Source organism: Phoxinus phoxinus, assembly GCF_949152265.1.
Source record: "Phoxinus phoxinus genome assembly, chromosome: 6".
Taxonomy (NCBI): Eukaryota; Metazoa; Chordata; class Actinopteri; order Cypriniformes; family Leuciscidae; genus Phoxinus; species Phoxinus phoxinus.
This window is the reverse complement of record NC_136881.1, coordinates 41,229,766-41,244,937: the sequence shown is the minus strand read 5'-3', so window position 1 is coordinate 41,244,937 and position 15,172 is coordinate 41,229,766. Positions and strand designations below refer to the sequence as shown.

The 15,172-nt window shown below is 34.4% G+C and overlaps 1 protein-coding gene across 1 annotated transcript; it reads left to right on the top strand.

Moving 5' to 3' along the window:
- The first annotated feature begins 2,259 nt into the window (after window positions 1-2,259).
- On the top strand, window positions 2,260-13,803 carry LOC306999672 (GTPase IMAP family member 8-like). Its single transcript, XM_079614547.1, has 3 exons — window positions 2,260-2,433; window positions 10,609-11,466; window positions 12,012-13,803. The coding sequence occupies exons 1-3, from the start codon at window positions 2,415-2,417 to the stop codon at window positions 12,731-12,733; spliced, it is 1,599 nt and encodes a 532-aa protein (XP_079470673.1). The 5' UTR covers window positions 2,260-2,414; the 3' UTR covers window positions 12,734-13,803.
- Window positions 13,804-15,172: the final 1,369 nt, after the last annotated feature.

The following is a 15,172-nucleotide window of genomic DNA, read 5'->3' as shown; positions in this document are numbered from 1 at the left end:
CACTTCTGTCAGATGCTGAGAAAAGCGGCGCGCGTTGTCCTACAGTACATTGGCTATCTTCGGTAAGATGAGATGTTGTCAGGCCAAATGTCAGTGAAACTAACTTTCCTGCCCTGTCAGCCATTGTAGCATACTGTGCGGTGCGCAAATTCGGCGTGCTGTAGCCTTAGTTTTGACGTCAATTGACTCGTGAAATTATCAAAAAGGCGATTAAAGCTGTGTCAAAACTGCATGCATGCATCATGTATTTGTTACATCTGTCTGTGACTAAAATAATCTGCTATGTGAGATCACAATATAAGGCACAAACTGATGTAATTTTTAAATGTAGCCTACAAATAAATGTGAGCACTGTGCATTTGTACTAGCACGGCGTTCATTTGTAAAGAGGACAAAAATTGATAATTTTTAAATCCATAAAATAACTAATTTTACATTCTGGCATTTATGTGCTGTTGACTTGTTCACATTATTGCACATGGGGATTCAAAAGAGCCATTTTCCTTTTTAATTTAGCCTATGATAGAACTGTTGCAATTATTTATTTTGACAACTAATATAGAAAAGTTAAACATGCAGTGTTAACTTTTTCAGTTGCAACTTTTTTTTTTGACAAACTCAGAATTGGTTGAAGAGTTCAATGATTATAAAAAATGTTTGAGCTACAGTAGTTATCTGCATGTCTCATTCATGAAGGTGCAACTATGTAGAACAAGCTATTGGGGGTTTTGAGAACCAGAAGCAAGCTAACTGAGCAAGTTGAACTTTAGTGTGTGCCCCTTTATTAATATGCCTGGAGGTGGTAAATAATAATAATAAAAAAGATAAAAATTCACTAAGTATTCAATGATTCCTAATTCACTACTATCTCAATTACAATTAAGTATAAATTAACTGTATTCAGTTGTGTAGGCACTAAAACAGTCCAACACTTATAGTCAAACCCATTTTTTAATTAAAATAATAAAAATGTCGGTGCCACCCTAGACTGGTTGCTGGCACTTGCCTGGCCACCCCTATGAAAAAATTATGCCTCCGCCACAGACTGTATCAACACAATTTGTAATAATTGGAAGTCAAGGATCAAGAGTCAAACTAAAGCAAACGCTAACCACAATCATGGTGACTTTAAAATACAACTATTGATTTCATTAAAACGGGAATTAAATAAAGTAAATCTGGTTAGTAATAAGCTGGTAATGCTGTTTGAGTTGTTGACTCCTCCTCTGAGATCTTCAGAGATTTAATGTGCTGCCATGCATGTCACATTTTTTTGCGGTGCTTATTCCAACTTCAATTCAACATCTGTCTGACGTTGGAGCTTGACGTCAAACAAACGTTGGGTTTAGACGTCAACCTGACTTTCATTTTCAACCAAAATATGACGTCTGACTGACGTTGGATTAGTTGGAGTCCAACGTCTTCCTGACGTCACATTGACGTCCTGTGTTTGCTGGGTTAGTTCACCCTCATTTTCACCAATCATTTATTCACCCTCATGTCGTTCCAAACCCACAAAGGCCCCAATAGTTTATGCTCTTTGTTTGGGGTAAAAAGAAGTTCAAACAGTCGATGTTAGTAAAAGCTTGAGCATTTTTTTATGCATTCATTATTATTATTTGTATTTATTAATGTATTATTAGTTTTCCATTTTCTTGCCTCTTCAATGATGATTCTCGCTCTCTGTTCATTGCTTTGTTCAGTTGGAGGTCAACAGGTGCACTGCAGCTTTAAAACCACACAATGATCGACTGCAGGGCAGAGTCCTACCGTTAAACCTGTTTTAACACGACAAAACATCTGAAGTGTCATTCATGTCTATAAATAACACTTCAGGTGTATTTGAACTGGTTTAACGTGTGCTGAAGGGTGGAGCACAGAAACAAACTGAACTGATATTATATATAACTGATATATATATATATATATATATATATATATATATATATATATATATATATATATATATATATATATTCAGCAGCTTTAAGTTGCAGCTCAATATGGATTATGAAGTGAATGATATTAGAGATCAGGGATGTGAACTTTTACTACAGAGTTATGAGATGAACTCCAGAGTCAACATGAGTAATTTAAAATGTGTCTTGTTGTCCTTTGCTCACTACAATTTTAAACAAAAATATCAGTTTAGCCACTGATGTATTTAAATTGAATCCCATCCAGGCAAATCAAGCTGTATTACACTGCCATGACATATGTTTTCATTTATAAAAGCATGTGTCAGAACGCCTTTTAACCACACACTAGTGTTAGGCAATTGCTGTCGTTAGTTCATGACAATAGAGGGAGTTTCACAGTCACAAGAGTTGAGCTCAAATACCTTCATTCTGGCACTGGATTCACACTGAGATTGAACAGCTGAGAAACTACAGGAATCAACCAAACACAGAGAAATGAAGCCACTGCGTACAGGTACGTTTCAATTACTGTACTTTTACCAACTCTAACCAACTACTATAACCCTTTTGTTTTTAGAGACAAATATACACAACAAAACCTGTTTAACTAGACTATAGTTGATCTCAATGACTCTCAGTGTTAAGGTGTGTGATATACACACTGTTAGCCCTTACTGTAGAAAAAGCCCAGATTCTTACAATATCATACCATTTTCCATTAAAACAGTAATATACAGGAATATACCTACAGGAATATACTGTGAATTAACAGCTCTCAAAGTCGACACTCAGAGGCTGTTTTCCCAATCTCACCCTATACCCTCATTCACTATTCCCTACACTAGTTCACTAATATAGTCCACTTGAATGAAAAGAAGTGAGTGAATTGAGACACTGATGAACACCTGATAAGCAGAATCACTAAAGGACAGAGAAACAAGAACAGAAAAAAGAGAAACACAAGAACTACAACTGACTTCCAGCCACACTGAGTGTGAAACCAGTTTAACATTATTTATTTCAAGTTTTTGTTGAGAATGAACAGGGATTTAGTTAATAATAAAGTTAGTTGTCACCATGATGGAGATCAGTATTTGCTTTATTTGGTCTCTTGTACCTTGATTAAAAAAACTTTGTCCATTCATCTCTCTCTGGCTGTTGTAACAGTGAGTTTATAAAGCTCATTTGCTACAGTAAGAAGAAGTCAAGAGGAAGTTGATCAGGTGTTATTGGATTTGTAATGACGTCATAAACATACATGAATTTTTGCTCTTTTTTTATGTAAAATTTGAATTTATGGATTTAATACCATATATCTGCTCATCTACAACATTAAATCCAGTTTCATATTTCTTTAATCAGGTCAACTAAAGAATTCTGAAATCATATAGTGCATTAAAATTGTATTAACTCCTGCTTGACTATGGCACATACAGACATCAACAATCAGCGCATGAATCTCAACAATGGTGACGATCCAAAGTTTAATATCACAATGCATGCTGGGTACCAGGATAGTATAAAACTCCCAGCATGCTCTGCTGCATGCATAATAATTTAAAACAATTATATTCCCACCATTGTTGAGATGCATGTTCTAATTTGTGATATCTCTGTGTTTCAACAAAACTGCGTAGCTGTTTTCTTTTTGGTTATGCATGAGTTAAAAATAAATTAGTCATTGTTGCTGTTGTTTTACAGTGGAGGTAACCTAACACTTTTAATTAACAGTTAAGCTCTGAATGAGTGAGAATTAACTCCTTAGTGAATGGCTATATCTTGATTTTGTCATGATAGTGAATATAACCGCAATTATTCACAAACTGCGTGTGCACAAGTGTGACTTGCAGAAACTCAGCTCAAGCAGCAAGAGAATAACTAAAATGTTGGCATCAGCAACTCAACTAAAGCAAACACTGATCTCTATAATGGTAAATTCAAATCAAACATTTTCAATTAAACATCTCAATAACTACTTCTGTAGATGTATGACAGAAATAAAGTCATACTGGTTAATAATATGTGTAATACTGTGTAATGGCTGGAAGTCAGTTGTAGTTCTTGTGTTTCTCTATTTTCTGTTCTTGTGTTCCTTTTTCCTTCAGTGATTCTGCTTGTTAACAGCAGGTGTTCATCACTAATGCTCAACAATCACTTACATATTCACTTCATTATCTCACACAACACTGCGTCAATGTTACTTTTACTCTTTGTAGTGTGGATTTTCCTGTGGGGTTGAAAGGGTTAACAGTGTAAGATAAAAAGACACACCCACGAAGAGTATTTAAACAGTAATAAACTGTAAGTTATAAAACAGGTTTATACTGGCAACACTGTTGCCAGTAGTTTACTGTAAAATTTAGTTTTTTGGGTCACCATTGTGCTGAAGAGTAGAGCCTGTGCTTCAGTCCAGCAGAAGATCTAGAAACATTGATGATATGCTGCATGTTGCTTTATTTAACAGGCGGTGACTGTGTAATTGCTGGTCAAGCGGAAATCTTTTTTCGTACTTAAGTTTTTTAGTGGTTTTTAATGAAAGTTCTTAACTCTTTTCTGACATTATTAATGCATTACACGTTTTAGTTAATACATTTAAATGACAGTTGGTCAATTTAAGGCAGTCGGTTTCTGCACGTGAAATTAGTTTTAACTCGAGTTTTAATTTAGTGCATTTTACAGTAACAAACTGTATATAACAGTAAAATACTGTAGATTACAGTAAAGAACTGTACAATTAACAGTAAATTACTGGCAACAGTGTTGCCAGTATTTTACTGTAAAAAAACCCCGGTAAGGTCTAACAGTGCACTGTTAACCCTTACTGTAGAAAAAGCCCACATTCTTACAATATCATACCATTTTCCATTAAAACAGTAATATACAGGAATATACCTACAGGAATATACTGTGAATTAACAGCGCTCAAAGTCGACACTCAGAGGCTGTTTTCCCAATCACACCCTATACCCTCATTCACTATTCCCTACATTAGTTCACTAATATAGTCCACTTGAATGAAAAGAAGTGTGAATTGAGACACTGATGAACACCTGATAAGCAGAATCACTGAAGGACAGAGAAACAAGAACAGAAAAAAAGAGAAACACAAGAACTACAACTGACTTCCAGCAACACTGAGTGTGAAACCAGTTTAACATTATTTATTTCAAGTTCTTGTTGAGAATGAACAGGGATTTAGTTAATAATAAAGTTTGTTGTCACCATGATGGAGATCAGTATTTGCTTTAGTTGGTCTCTTGTACCTTAACTCAAAGACTTTGTTCATTTATCTCTCTTCGGCTGCTGTAACAGTGAGTGTATAAAGCACATTTGTTACAGCAAGAAAAGTCAAGGGGAAGTTGATCAGGAGTTTTTGGTTTTGTAATTTCAAAATCATACATGATTTATTACTTTTTAATATATGTGAGCTGTGAATTTCTGGTTTAATACTATATATCTGATAATCTACAACATGAAATACAGCAATATTTCTGAAATCAGGTCAACTGAAAATTTTTTAAATCATATAATACATTAAAATTGTATTAACTCCGGCTTGACTCTGACACACACAGACATCAACAATCATCATATGAATCTCAACAATGGTGATGATCAAAAGTTTCATGTCGCAATGCATGCTGGGTACCAGGATAGTACAAAACTCCCCGCATGCTCTGCTGCATGAATAATAATTAAAAATATATATATTCCTACCATTGTTGAGATGCATGTTCTAATTTGTGATATTTCTGTGTTTCTACAAGACAGTGTAGCTCTTTTATTTTTGGTTATGCATGTGTTACAAATAAATTAGTCATTGTTGCTATTGTTTCACAGTGGTGGTAACTTAACACTTTTAATTGACAATTAAAGTCTGAATGAGTGAGAATTAACTCCTCAGTGAATGGACAGGCCACATAATGATGAATATGATGATAGTGAATATAACCACAATCATTCACAAACTCTGTGTGTGCTCAAGTGTGACTTGCAAAAACACAGCTCAAGCAGCAAGAGAAAAAATAATGTGTTGGCATCAGCAACCCAACTAAAGCAAACACTGATCTCTATAATGGTAACTTCAAATCAAACATTTTCAATTTAACATCTCAATAACTACTTCTGTAGATATATGACAGAAATAAATTCAAACTGGTTAATAATACGTGTAATATTGTGTAATGGCTGGAAGTCAGTTGTAGTTCTTGTGTTTCTCTATTTTCTGTTCTTGTGTTCCTCTTTCCTTCAGTGATTCTGCTTGTTAACAGCAGGTGTTCATCACTAATGCTCAACAATCACTTACATATTCACTTCATTATCTCACTGCAACATTGTCAATGTTACTTTTTACTCTTTGTAGTGTGGATTTCCCTGTGGGGTTGAAAGGGTTAACAGTGTAAGATAAAAAGACACACCCACAAAATGTATTTTAACAGTAATAAACTGTAAGTTATAAAACAGGTTTATACTGGCAACACTGTTGCCAGTAGTTTACTGTAAAATGTAGTTTTTTGGGTCACCATTGTGCTGAAGAGTAGAGCCTGTGCTTCAGTCCAGCAGAAGATCTAGAAACATCGATGATACGCTGCATGTTGCTTTATTTAACAGAGTGTAATTGCTGGTTCAGTGGAAATCTTTTTATGTACTTAAGTTTTTTAATGGTTTCTAATGGAAGTTCTTAACTCTTTTCTCACATTATTAATGCATTACACATTTTAGTTTTACACATTTAATTTACAGTTGGTCAATTTAAGGCAGTCGGTTTCTGCAAGTGAAATTAGTTTTAAGTCAAATTTTAATTTAGTGCATTTTACAGTAACAAACTGTATAATACAGTAAATAACTGTAAAAATAACAGTAAATTACTGGCAACAGTGTTGCCAGTATGTTACTGTAAAAAAAACCCGGTAAGGTCTAACAGTGTACACTGTTAGCCCTTACTGTAGAAAAAGCCCACATTCTTACAATATCATACCATTTTCCATTAAAACAGTAATATACAGGAATATACCTACAGGAATATACTGTGAATTAACAGCGCTCAAAGTCGACACTCAGAGGCTGTGTTCCCAATCTCACCCTATACCCTCATTCACTATTCCCTACACTAGTTCACTAATATAGTCCACTTGACTGAGTGAATGAAAAGAAGTGAGTGAATTGAGACACTGATGAACTCCTGATAAGCAGAATCACTGACGGACAGAGAAACAAGAACAGAAAAAAGAGAAACACAAGAACTAAAACTGACTTCCAGCCACACTGAGTGTGAAACCAGTTTAACATTATTTATTTCAAGTTCTTGTTGAGAATGAACAGGGATTTAGTTAATAATAAAGTTTGTTGTCACCATGATGGAGATCCGTATTTGCTTTAGTTGGTCTCTTGTACCTTGACTTCAAAACTTCTTACATTCTTCTCTCTCTGGCTGTTGTAACATTGAGTTTATAAAGCACATTTGTTACAGCAAGAAAAAGTCAAGGGGAAGTTGATCAGGAGTTTTTGGTTTTGTGATTTCAAAATTATACATGATTTATTACTTTTTTAATTTATGTGAGCTGTGAATTTCTGGTTTAATACCATATATGTGATAATCTACAACATGAAATACAGCAATATTTCTGAAATCAGGTCAACTGAAAAATTTTGAAATCATATAGTGCATTAAAATTGAATTAACTCCTGCTTGACTCTGACACACACAGACATCAACAATCATCATATGAATCTCAACAATGGTGATGATCAGAAGTTTCATGTCGCAATGCATGCTGGGTACCAGGATAGTATAAAACTCCCAGCATGCTCTGCTGCATGAATAATAATTAAAATATATATATTCCTACCATTGTTGAGATGCATGTTCTAATATGTGATATTTCTGTGTTTCTACAATACAGTGTAGCCCTTTTATTTTTGGTTATGCATGTGTTAAATAAATTAGTCATTGTTGCTGTTGTTTCTCAGTGGTGGTAATGTAACACTTTTGATTGAGAATTAAACTCTGAATGAGTGAGAACTAATTTCTTAGTGAATGGACAGGCCACATAATGATTTTGTCATGATAGTGAATATAACCACAATCATTCACGAACTGTGTGTGTGTGTGCACAAGTGTGACTTGCAAAAACAAAGCTCAAGCAGTAAGAGAAAAAATAATGTGTTGGCATCAGCGAGCCAACTAAAGCAAACACTGATCTCTATAATGGTAACTTCAAATCAAACATTTTCAATTAAACATCTCAATAACAACTTCAGTAGATATATGACAGAAATAAAGTCAAACTGGTTAATAATACGTGTAATAATGTGTTATGGCTGGAAGTCAGTTGTAGTTCTTGTGTTTCTCTATTTTCTGTTCTTGTGTTCCTCTTTCCTTCAGTGATTCTGCTTGTTAACAGCAGGTGTTCATCACTAATGCTCAACAATCACTGACATATTCACTTAATGATCTTAATGATCTCACTGCAACACTGCGTCAATGTTACTTTTTACTCTTTGTAGTGTGGATGTTCCTGTGGGGTTGAAAGGGTTAACAGTGTAAGATAAAAAGACACACCCACAAAATGTATTTTAACAGTAATAAACTGTAAGTTATAAAACAGGTTTATACTGGCAACACTGTTGCCAGTAGTTTACTGTAAAATTTTGTTTTTTGGGTCACCATTGTGCTGAAGAGTAGAGCCTGTGCTTCAGTCCAGGAGAAGATCTAGACACATCGATGATACGCTGCATGTTGCTTTATTTAACAGAGTGTTATTGCTGGTTCAGTGGAAATCTTTTTATGTACTTAAGTTTTTTAATGGTTTCTAATGGAAGTTCTTAACTCTTTTCTCACATTATTAATGCATTACACATTTTAGTTTTACACATTTAAATTACAGTTGGTCAATTTAAGGCAGTTGGTTTCTGCAAGAGAAATTAGTTTTAAGTCAAATTTTAATTTAGTGCATTTTACAGTAACAAACTGTATAATACAGTAAATAACTGTACAAATAACAGTAAATTACTGGCAACAGTGTTGCCAGTATTTTACTGTAAAAAAACCCGGTAAGGTCTAACAGTGTAGCCTATATTCTGTGGTTACCATAAGCCGAATTATATCTTCACATAAACAATGAAACATGATCTATAATTACATATCAAACATGTTGTATCAAAGATGTGTGTATATGTGCACTAATAGCCAGTAAATACAACAGTAAACCATAGTTCACATACAACAATCTGTGTGCTGTCAGGTTATCAAGTATATGATCTTTTAGCTAATATGATACAATACAATACAGATACAATCAATATGTTTGTAGATGTGTCGATTTAGGCTGAAGTGAATGTGATTGAGTTGAATTGTTGAAGTCTTATAAGTAAATCTCTGACTTGAGACATCAAATTTTTCTTTAGATTTTAAGTTTACATGAGCCAATTTAATTACACTGCAAAAAATGCTTTTCTTACTTATTTAGTCTTGTTGCAGTCCAAATATTCTTAAATTCTTAAATCAAGATGCATTTACTAGATGAGTAAAATTACATAAGATATTAAGTCTTGTTTTCTGGGGAAATAAATCAAAATAAATCAGAGATTTTGCTTTAAAAAAAGCGCAATTATCTGCCAATGGGGTAAGAAAAATTATCTTGTTTCTGTTTGAATTAAGATTATTTTTCTTACCCCATTGGCAGATAATTTTGCTTGTTTTAAGCAAAAACTCACATAATTTTTATTTATTTCCCCAGAAAACAAGACTTAATATCTTATGTAATTTTACTCATCTAGTAAATGCATCTTGATATAAGAATTTTTAGATATTTGTACTGGGAACAAGACTAAAATACTAAGTAAGAAAAGCATTTTGCAGTATAACTTTTATCTTTTTTTTTTTTTTGTTGGTATTATTGTGAATGATTTATTTATACATTGTTCCAATAAAAAAAAAAAAAAGTTTTTATCAAACATACCCAGATAGCAAACTAACTCCAGAACGGATCCGCAGCGGAGGTACCACAGACTCCGGGGCGGATCCGCAAAACGGGTCCGGAACGGAGTCCACTTGCACAGCGCAACGAATCCGGAACAGATAAGGTTTGCGGATCCAGACCCGATCTGGACCCGTTTATTTAGTGGGTCATTTGGTCTGGAAACCTTTCAGATCCCTCATTCAAAACAAGTAATCAACTACAGAAATATTTCAAATCTGACCCTTAACTTGTTTAATTATGCTTAGTTTATTTACTTAATCTTAAGTTATGTGTTCACGTAACTACATTTTTTCCATTACGCAAATTCGCATTACTTATTTTTTTTAAATTATGCATGAAGTTTCTTTCCTGAATAATTGTAAGGCAACAGGTTTCCTTACTTTTTTTAAGTAAAGTCAACTGATCATGTTTTACAGTGTAAGTTTAGGGACAGGGTTAGGGTTTGATCTATTTTGGAATTAAAATAAAAACAATTATTAAGAGACAATACATTTTATACAGTTTTCCACTAACATACTGTCCCCAATTCCTCTTACTATTCAACAGTCGCCTGCTATGTTTTATTACGTAACACTTTTCATGATCCAAACATTGACATTTATCTAATACACTACCTTATGATACCTTAACCATTTACTGAAGATTGCACTACCATGATACTTTAGTCCACAATTTTCCTCTAATGATTATTTCTGTTTTATTCCCAGAGTCTGATGAAGCACTTGCTGTACAGAATCTGAGGATTGTGCTGATCGGAAAAAGTGAAGCTGGAAAGAGCTCAATAGGCAATGTAATACTGGGTCGAGAGGCGTTTAAAGAGAGCAGAACCAGAGAGAGTGAGATTCAGAGAGGAAGTGTAGAAGACAGAAACATCTCCATCATCGACACTCCAGGATTCTTCAACACTCAGCTGACTGATGAAGAGATGAAGAAGCAGATGATGAAGAGTCTGGATCTCTCTGATCCTGGTCCTCACGTCTTCCTGCTCGTCATCAGAATCGACAGATTCACCGAAAACGTGGATAAGATCGTGAGAAAAATTCACGAGCACTTCGGAAAAGAAGCTTTCAGGTTCACCATGGTGTTGTTCACGGGAAGAGAGGCGATGTCCAAACGGGAATGGATCGAGTTCAGGCTGCACAGAAAAACTCGAGAACTTCTGAGCTTCTGTGAAGAGAAATGCGACGTGATCATTCACAAAAACAAGAGAGATAAGAAGCAGATCACCAGTCTGTTGGAGAACATTGATGAAGTGGTGAGGAAGAACAGACGAGAACATTACGTTAAAGAGATCTCCCCGAAGATCAGTGAAGACGAGACGGGGAGGAAACAAGACATAACAGAGAAGATCAGTCTAGAGGAGCAAGAACCAAGCCAAGAGACCAAAAACAACAGACCAGAGCATCAGATCAGAGAAGAAGAGACGGAAAACAGTGTTCAGAAAGACAAAAGAGCAACAAATGAGGGAGAGAAAGGATGTTTGGATGGAAATCAAAGCGACAGAAATCATGAAACATGTCCGATCGGCGAGGAGAAGAAAGAAACACCAGAAAATCATTCAATAGGTAAATATTGAGCTGTGTATAAATTGGATATGCTTCAATTGTATATTCTGATGTGAAAATATAATATTTTCCCTTTTGTTTTAGATTTAAATCATTGTTATATATTTATATAATAAAGTTATTTAATATTTTATTGACATTTCCTTGGACATAAACTTGCAGATGAATGCATACATTTAAGAAACACAACATTTTGCATTTATTTTATTTTTTTCAGAAGACTGAAAATTTAATTTAAATTTAATTTAACACAAAAAAGTTGTAATATGAAAATTTACACCTCTTTTTATTAAGATATGTTTTAAGTTAGTAAACTAATACTCAATATCTCCTAACATTATTTATTTAATATTCAATGATGATTATATGACGTATATAAATGTACAGATGAATGCATAAATTGATAAATTGATGAATGATTTTACAGAAACATTGAAAGAACATTTGCATTTAGTCATTGTTTGCAATACTTAAGGACATTTTTCACAGTGTTTTGATCCTCAAAACTATCATAGACTGAACTAATATATTGTTTTTCTTCACAGCGTCCGATCTGAGGATCGTTCTTCTGAGCAAATGTGGATCAGGAAAGAGTTCGACAGCAAACACCATCCTGGGTAGAGATGCCTTCAAAACGAATAAGAGTTTCCCATCAAGCCCTCAAACCTGTGAGAAACAAGAAGCCGGTGTGTGTGGAAGAAACATCTCAGTGATCGACACTCCAGGACTGTTGGATCCGTCGATGACGAGGGACCAGCTGAAGGCTGAGATTAAGACATGTGTTGAGATGTCTGCTCCTGGTCCTCATGCGTTTCTGCTGGTCATCAGACTGGACGACAGATTCACAGATGAAGAGAAAAACACAGTCAAATGGATTCAGGAGAACATTGGAGAAGAAGCTGTTCGTCACACCATCATTCTGTTCACTCACGCTGATCATCTGAAGGGTGGATCATTAGATGAGTATATCAGAGACACTCCAGATCTACAGGCATTTACTGAGAGTTTTGGTGGCAGATTTCACTCATTTAACAATGAAGACATGAAGAACCGCTCTCAGGTCACTGAACTCCTGGAGAAGATTGACATGATGGTGGAGAGAAATGGAGGGAAGCACTACACCAGTGAGATGCTTGGAAAGACTGACACAGAGAAAGAGTATGGAGTCAAAAAAACCCCATCCAATTGGTTAAAAGGAGTGCTTATTTTCTTCATGGCAGCGCTAGCGGCTGCAGCGGTCGCTCAGAGTGGCTTTGAAGTATTATGAACTGGAACAACAGCAATATGAACAAAACTGGAAAATCCCATTTTGATTGTCTTCAATATTACAGATTATATATATAAAAAAAAAAATAGTGAAGGACTATATCAATTGTACTGTTCATAATTTTTCATTAGGCTGGACCTAAAGAATGTATTACCCATTAAACATAACAGGATTTTAAGTTAAGTGATCTCAGACTAAAATGTATGCCAAATATAGGTTTAATATGTTCCAAATATAGAAAATATAAATATTTGTGTTTAAGCATTGCTTCATTTTTAAATAAAAAAAGTGTTTTAATTATAACAGTATTTTGCCGTTTTCAGTGGTTAATATTAATTTTAATTAAAAAAAAAGAAAAAAAGAAGAGCTTTCTGCCTGTCAATCATTTTCCTTGTTGACTGAGACTTAAAAGAGATTTCTGCCTGTCAATCATGCAGTTCATTTCTTTAATTTTATTTTTAATTTGTTAGCATAACAATGAGCTATTTGTTGGTTTATCTCCCTCTAAACTGTAATCTGTGTTGCTCAGCGACACGTTTTATTCAATGTTTTGATGACCGCTCGGCTCAACACGTCACTGTTAAGCTCATCAAATGGTTAAAAAAACACACATAAAATGTGAGTAAGGTGCGTTTCCATCAAGTTGTTGGAGTGTATGACGGTGGTATTGCTAACTTACCCAGCAGGTGTAGCAGGTGTGCATTAAGAACATGTATTTTGTGATTCCACTTGACATGACCATTTTTGGGTTTTCCGCCATGCTGATTCGGGGTGGTGACACACTTTGCTTCTTCCCAGTCTGCATGAGCATAGCGGTAGGTCATGCAAGTTTACGTGCTGATTTAAGAAGGTCATATTTCTTGTAAATTATTGTTTTATACTTGAGTAATTGTGACTTTAAGTCCCTTTGTAATGGACATTTATGTTTTATTAATTATTTTCTTTCTTTAAGTTCATTTTATTCTTTATCATTCATAGCGCGTCGTGCATTGCAGCCGCACGCTGCTTTAAGTGCTGCACGATTCCTCATCATTTGTTTGTTACTTCAGATGAAATAAAAGAGGATTGAAGGGACGAATTCCAGCCTTCACGAGTGTATTATTAACACTACGCAGATAACACACCGCTACACAGGCACAGGATATAGACTACAACGTCAGTCAGACATTGGATTTTGGTTGAAAATGAAAGTTGGGTTGACGTCTAAATCCAATGTTTATTTGACCTCAAGCTCCAACGTTGGACAGTTGTTAAATTTTGGTTGGAATAAACCAAACTTCACTTTATTTAATTTCCGTTTTAAAGAAATCATTATTATTTTGTAATTTAAAGTCACCATGATGGTGGTTAGCGTTTGCTTTAGTTGTGGTCTTGACCCTTAATTAATGTTATTTAATATAATGACTGGCTGTTATAATTGTGTGTTTCTAAAGCATAATTGTTGTAGCTAAAAGAGCCATGAGATCAGGTGATATTGGCTGTATCTTAATGATGATGATGATGATCTTGACAACGTCGATATCATCATGTAATATCTGGAATCCCTGACCACTTTTAGTGTCTAATGTTTAATATTTGATTCTATAGCATATCTAGCAGTGTTGTTTATCAAATAATATACTTGCTTTTTAAAAACTTTTAATCTATGGAATTACAAAGACATCATGAACCAGTGTATGAATCTCATCAATGGTGAAAATCAAACAAAATATCATGATAATCAGATCAACTCTGAGCATAAAACAAGCTACAAAAAAATCCAGCTGAAGAATTTATTAATGCCGCAATGCATGCTGGGAGATATGGGTGAGTTTTGATTGGTGGTACCCAGCATGCACTGCAGCATGAAGCATTTCATTGATTGTCACCATTGTTGAGAGTCATACACTGATTTTTGATGGCTAAGTAATATTGTAGAGGAAAAAGATTAATGAGTAACACTTTACAATAAGGTTCATAATTTAACATTTGTTAACTACATTAGTTAACATTAACTAATATTGAGCTGCACTTATAAAGCATTTATTCATCTTTGTTAATGTTAATTTAAACATGTACTAATACTTTATTAAAATCGTGTTAGCGTGAGTTAATGCAGTGTGAACTAACATGAACAAACAATGAACAACTTTATTTATATTAACTAACATTAACAAAGATTAATAAATACTGTAACAATGTAAAGCTCATTATAAGTTCATGTTAGTTAATACATTAACTAATGTTTAATAAATTAACCTTATTGTAAAGTGTTACTGATTAATGTACTAAATGTTTTAAATATCCTTTATATTATTCGATCAACAATATTGCTATCATGCTGCACACGATTTCAGTGATTCAGGTAATTACATGTTGATGATTTCACTGTTAGACCTTACCGGGTTTTTTTTACAGTAACATACTGGCAACACTGTTGCCAGTAATTTACTGTTATTT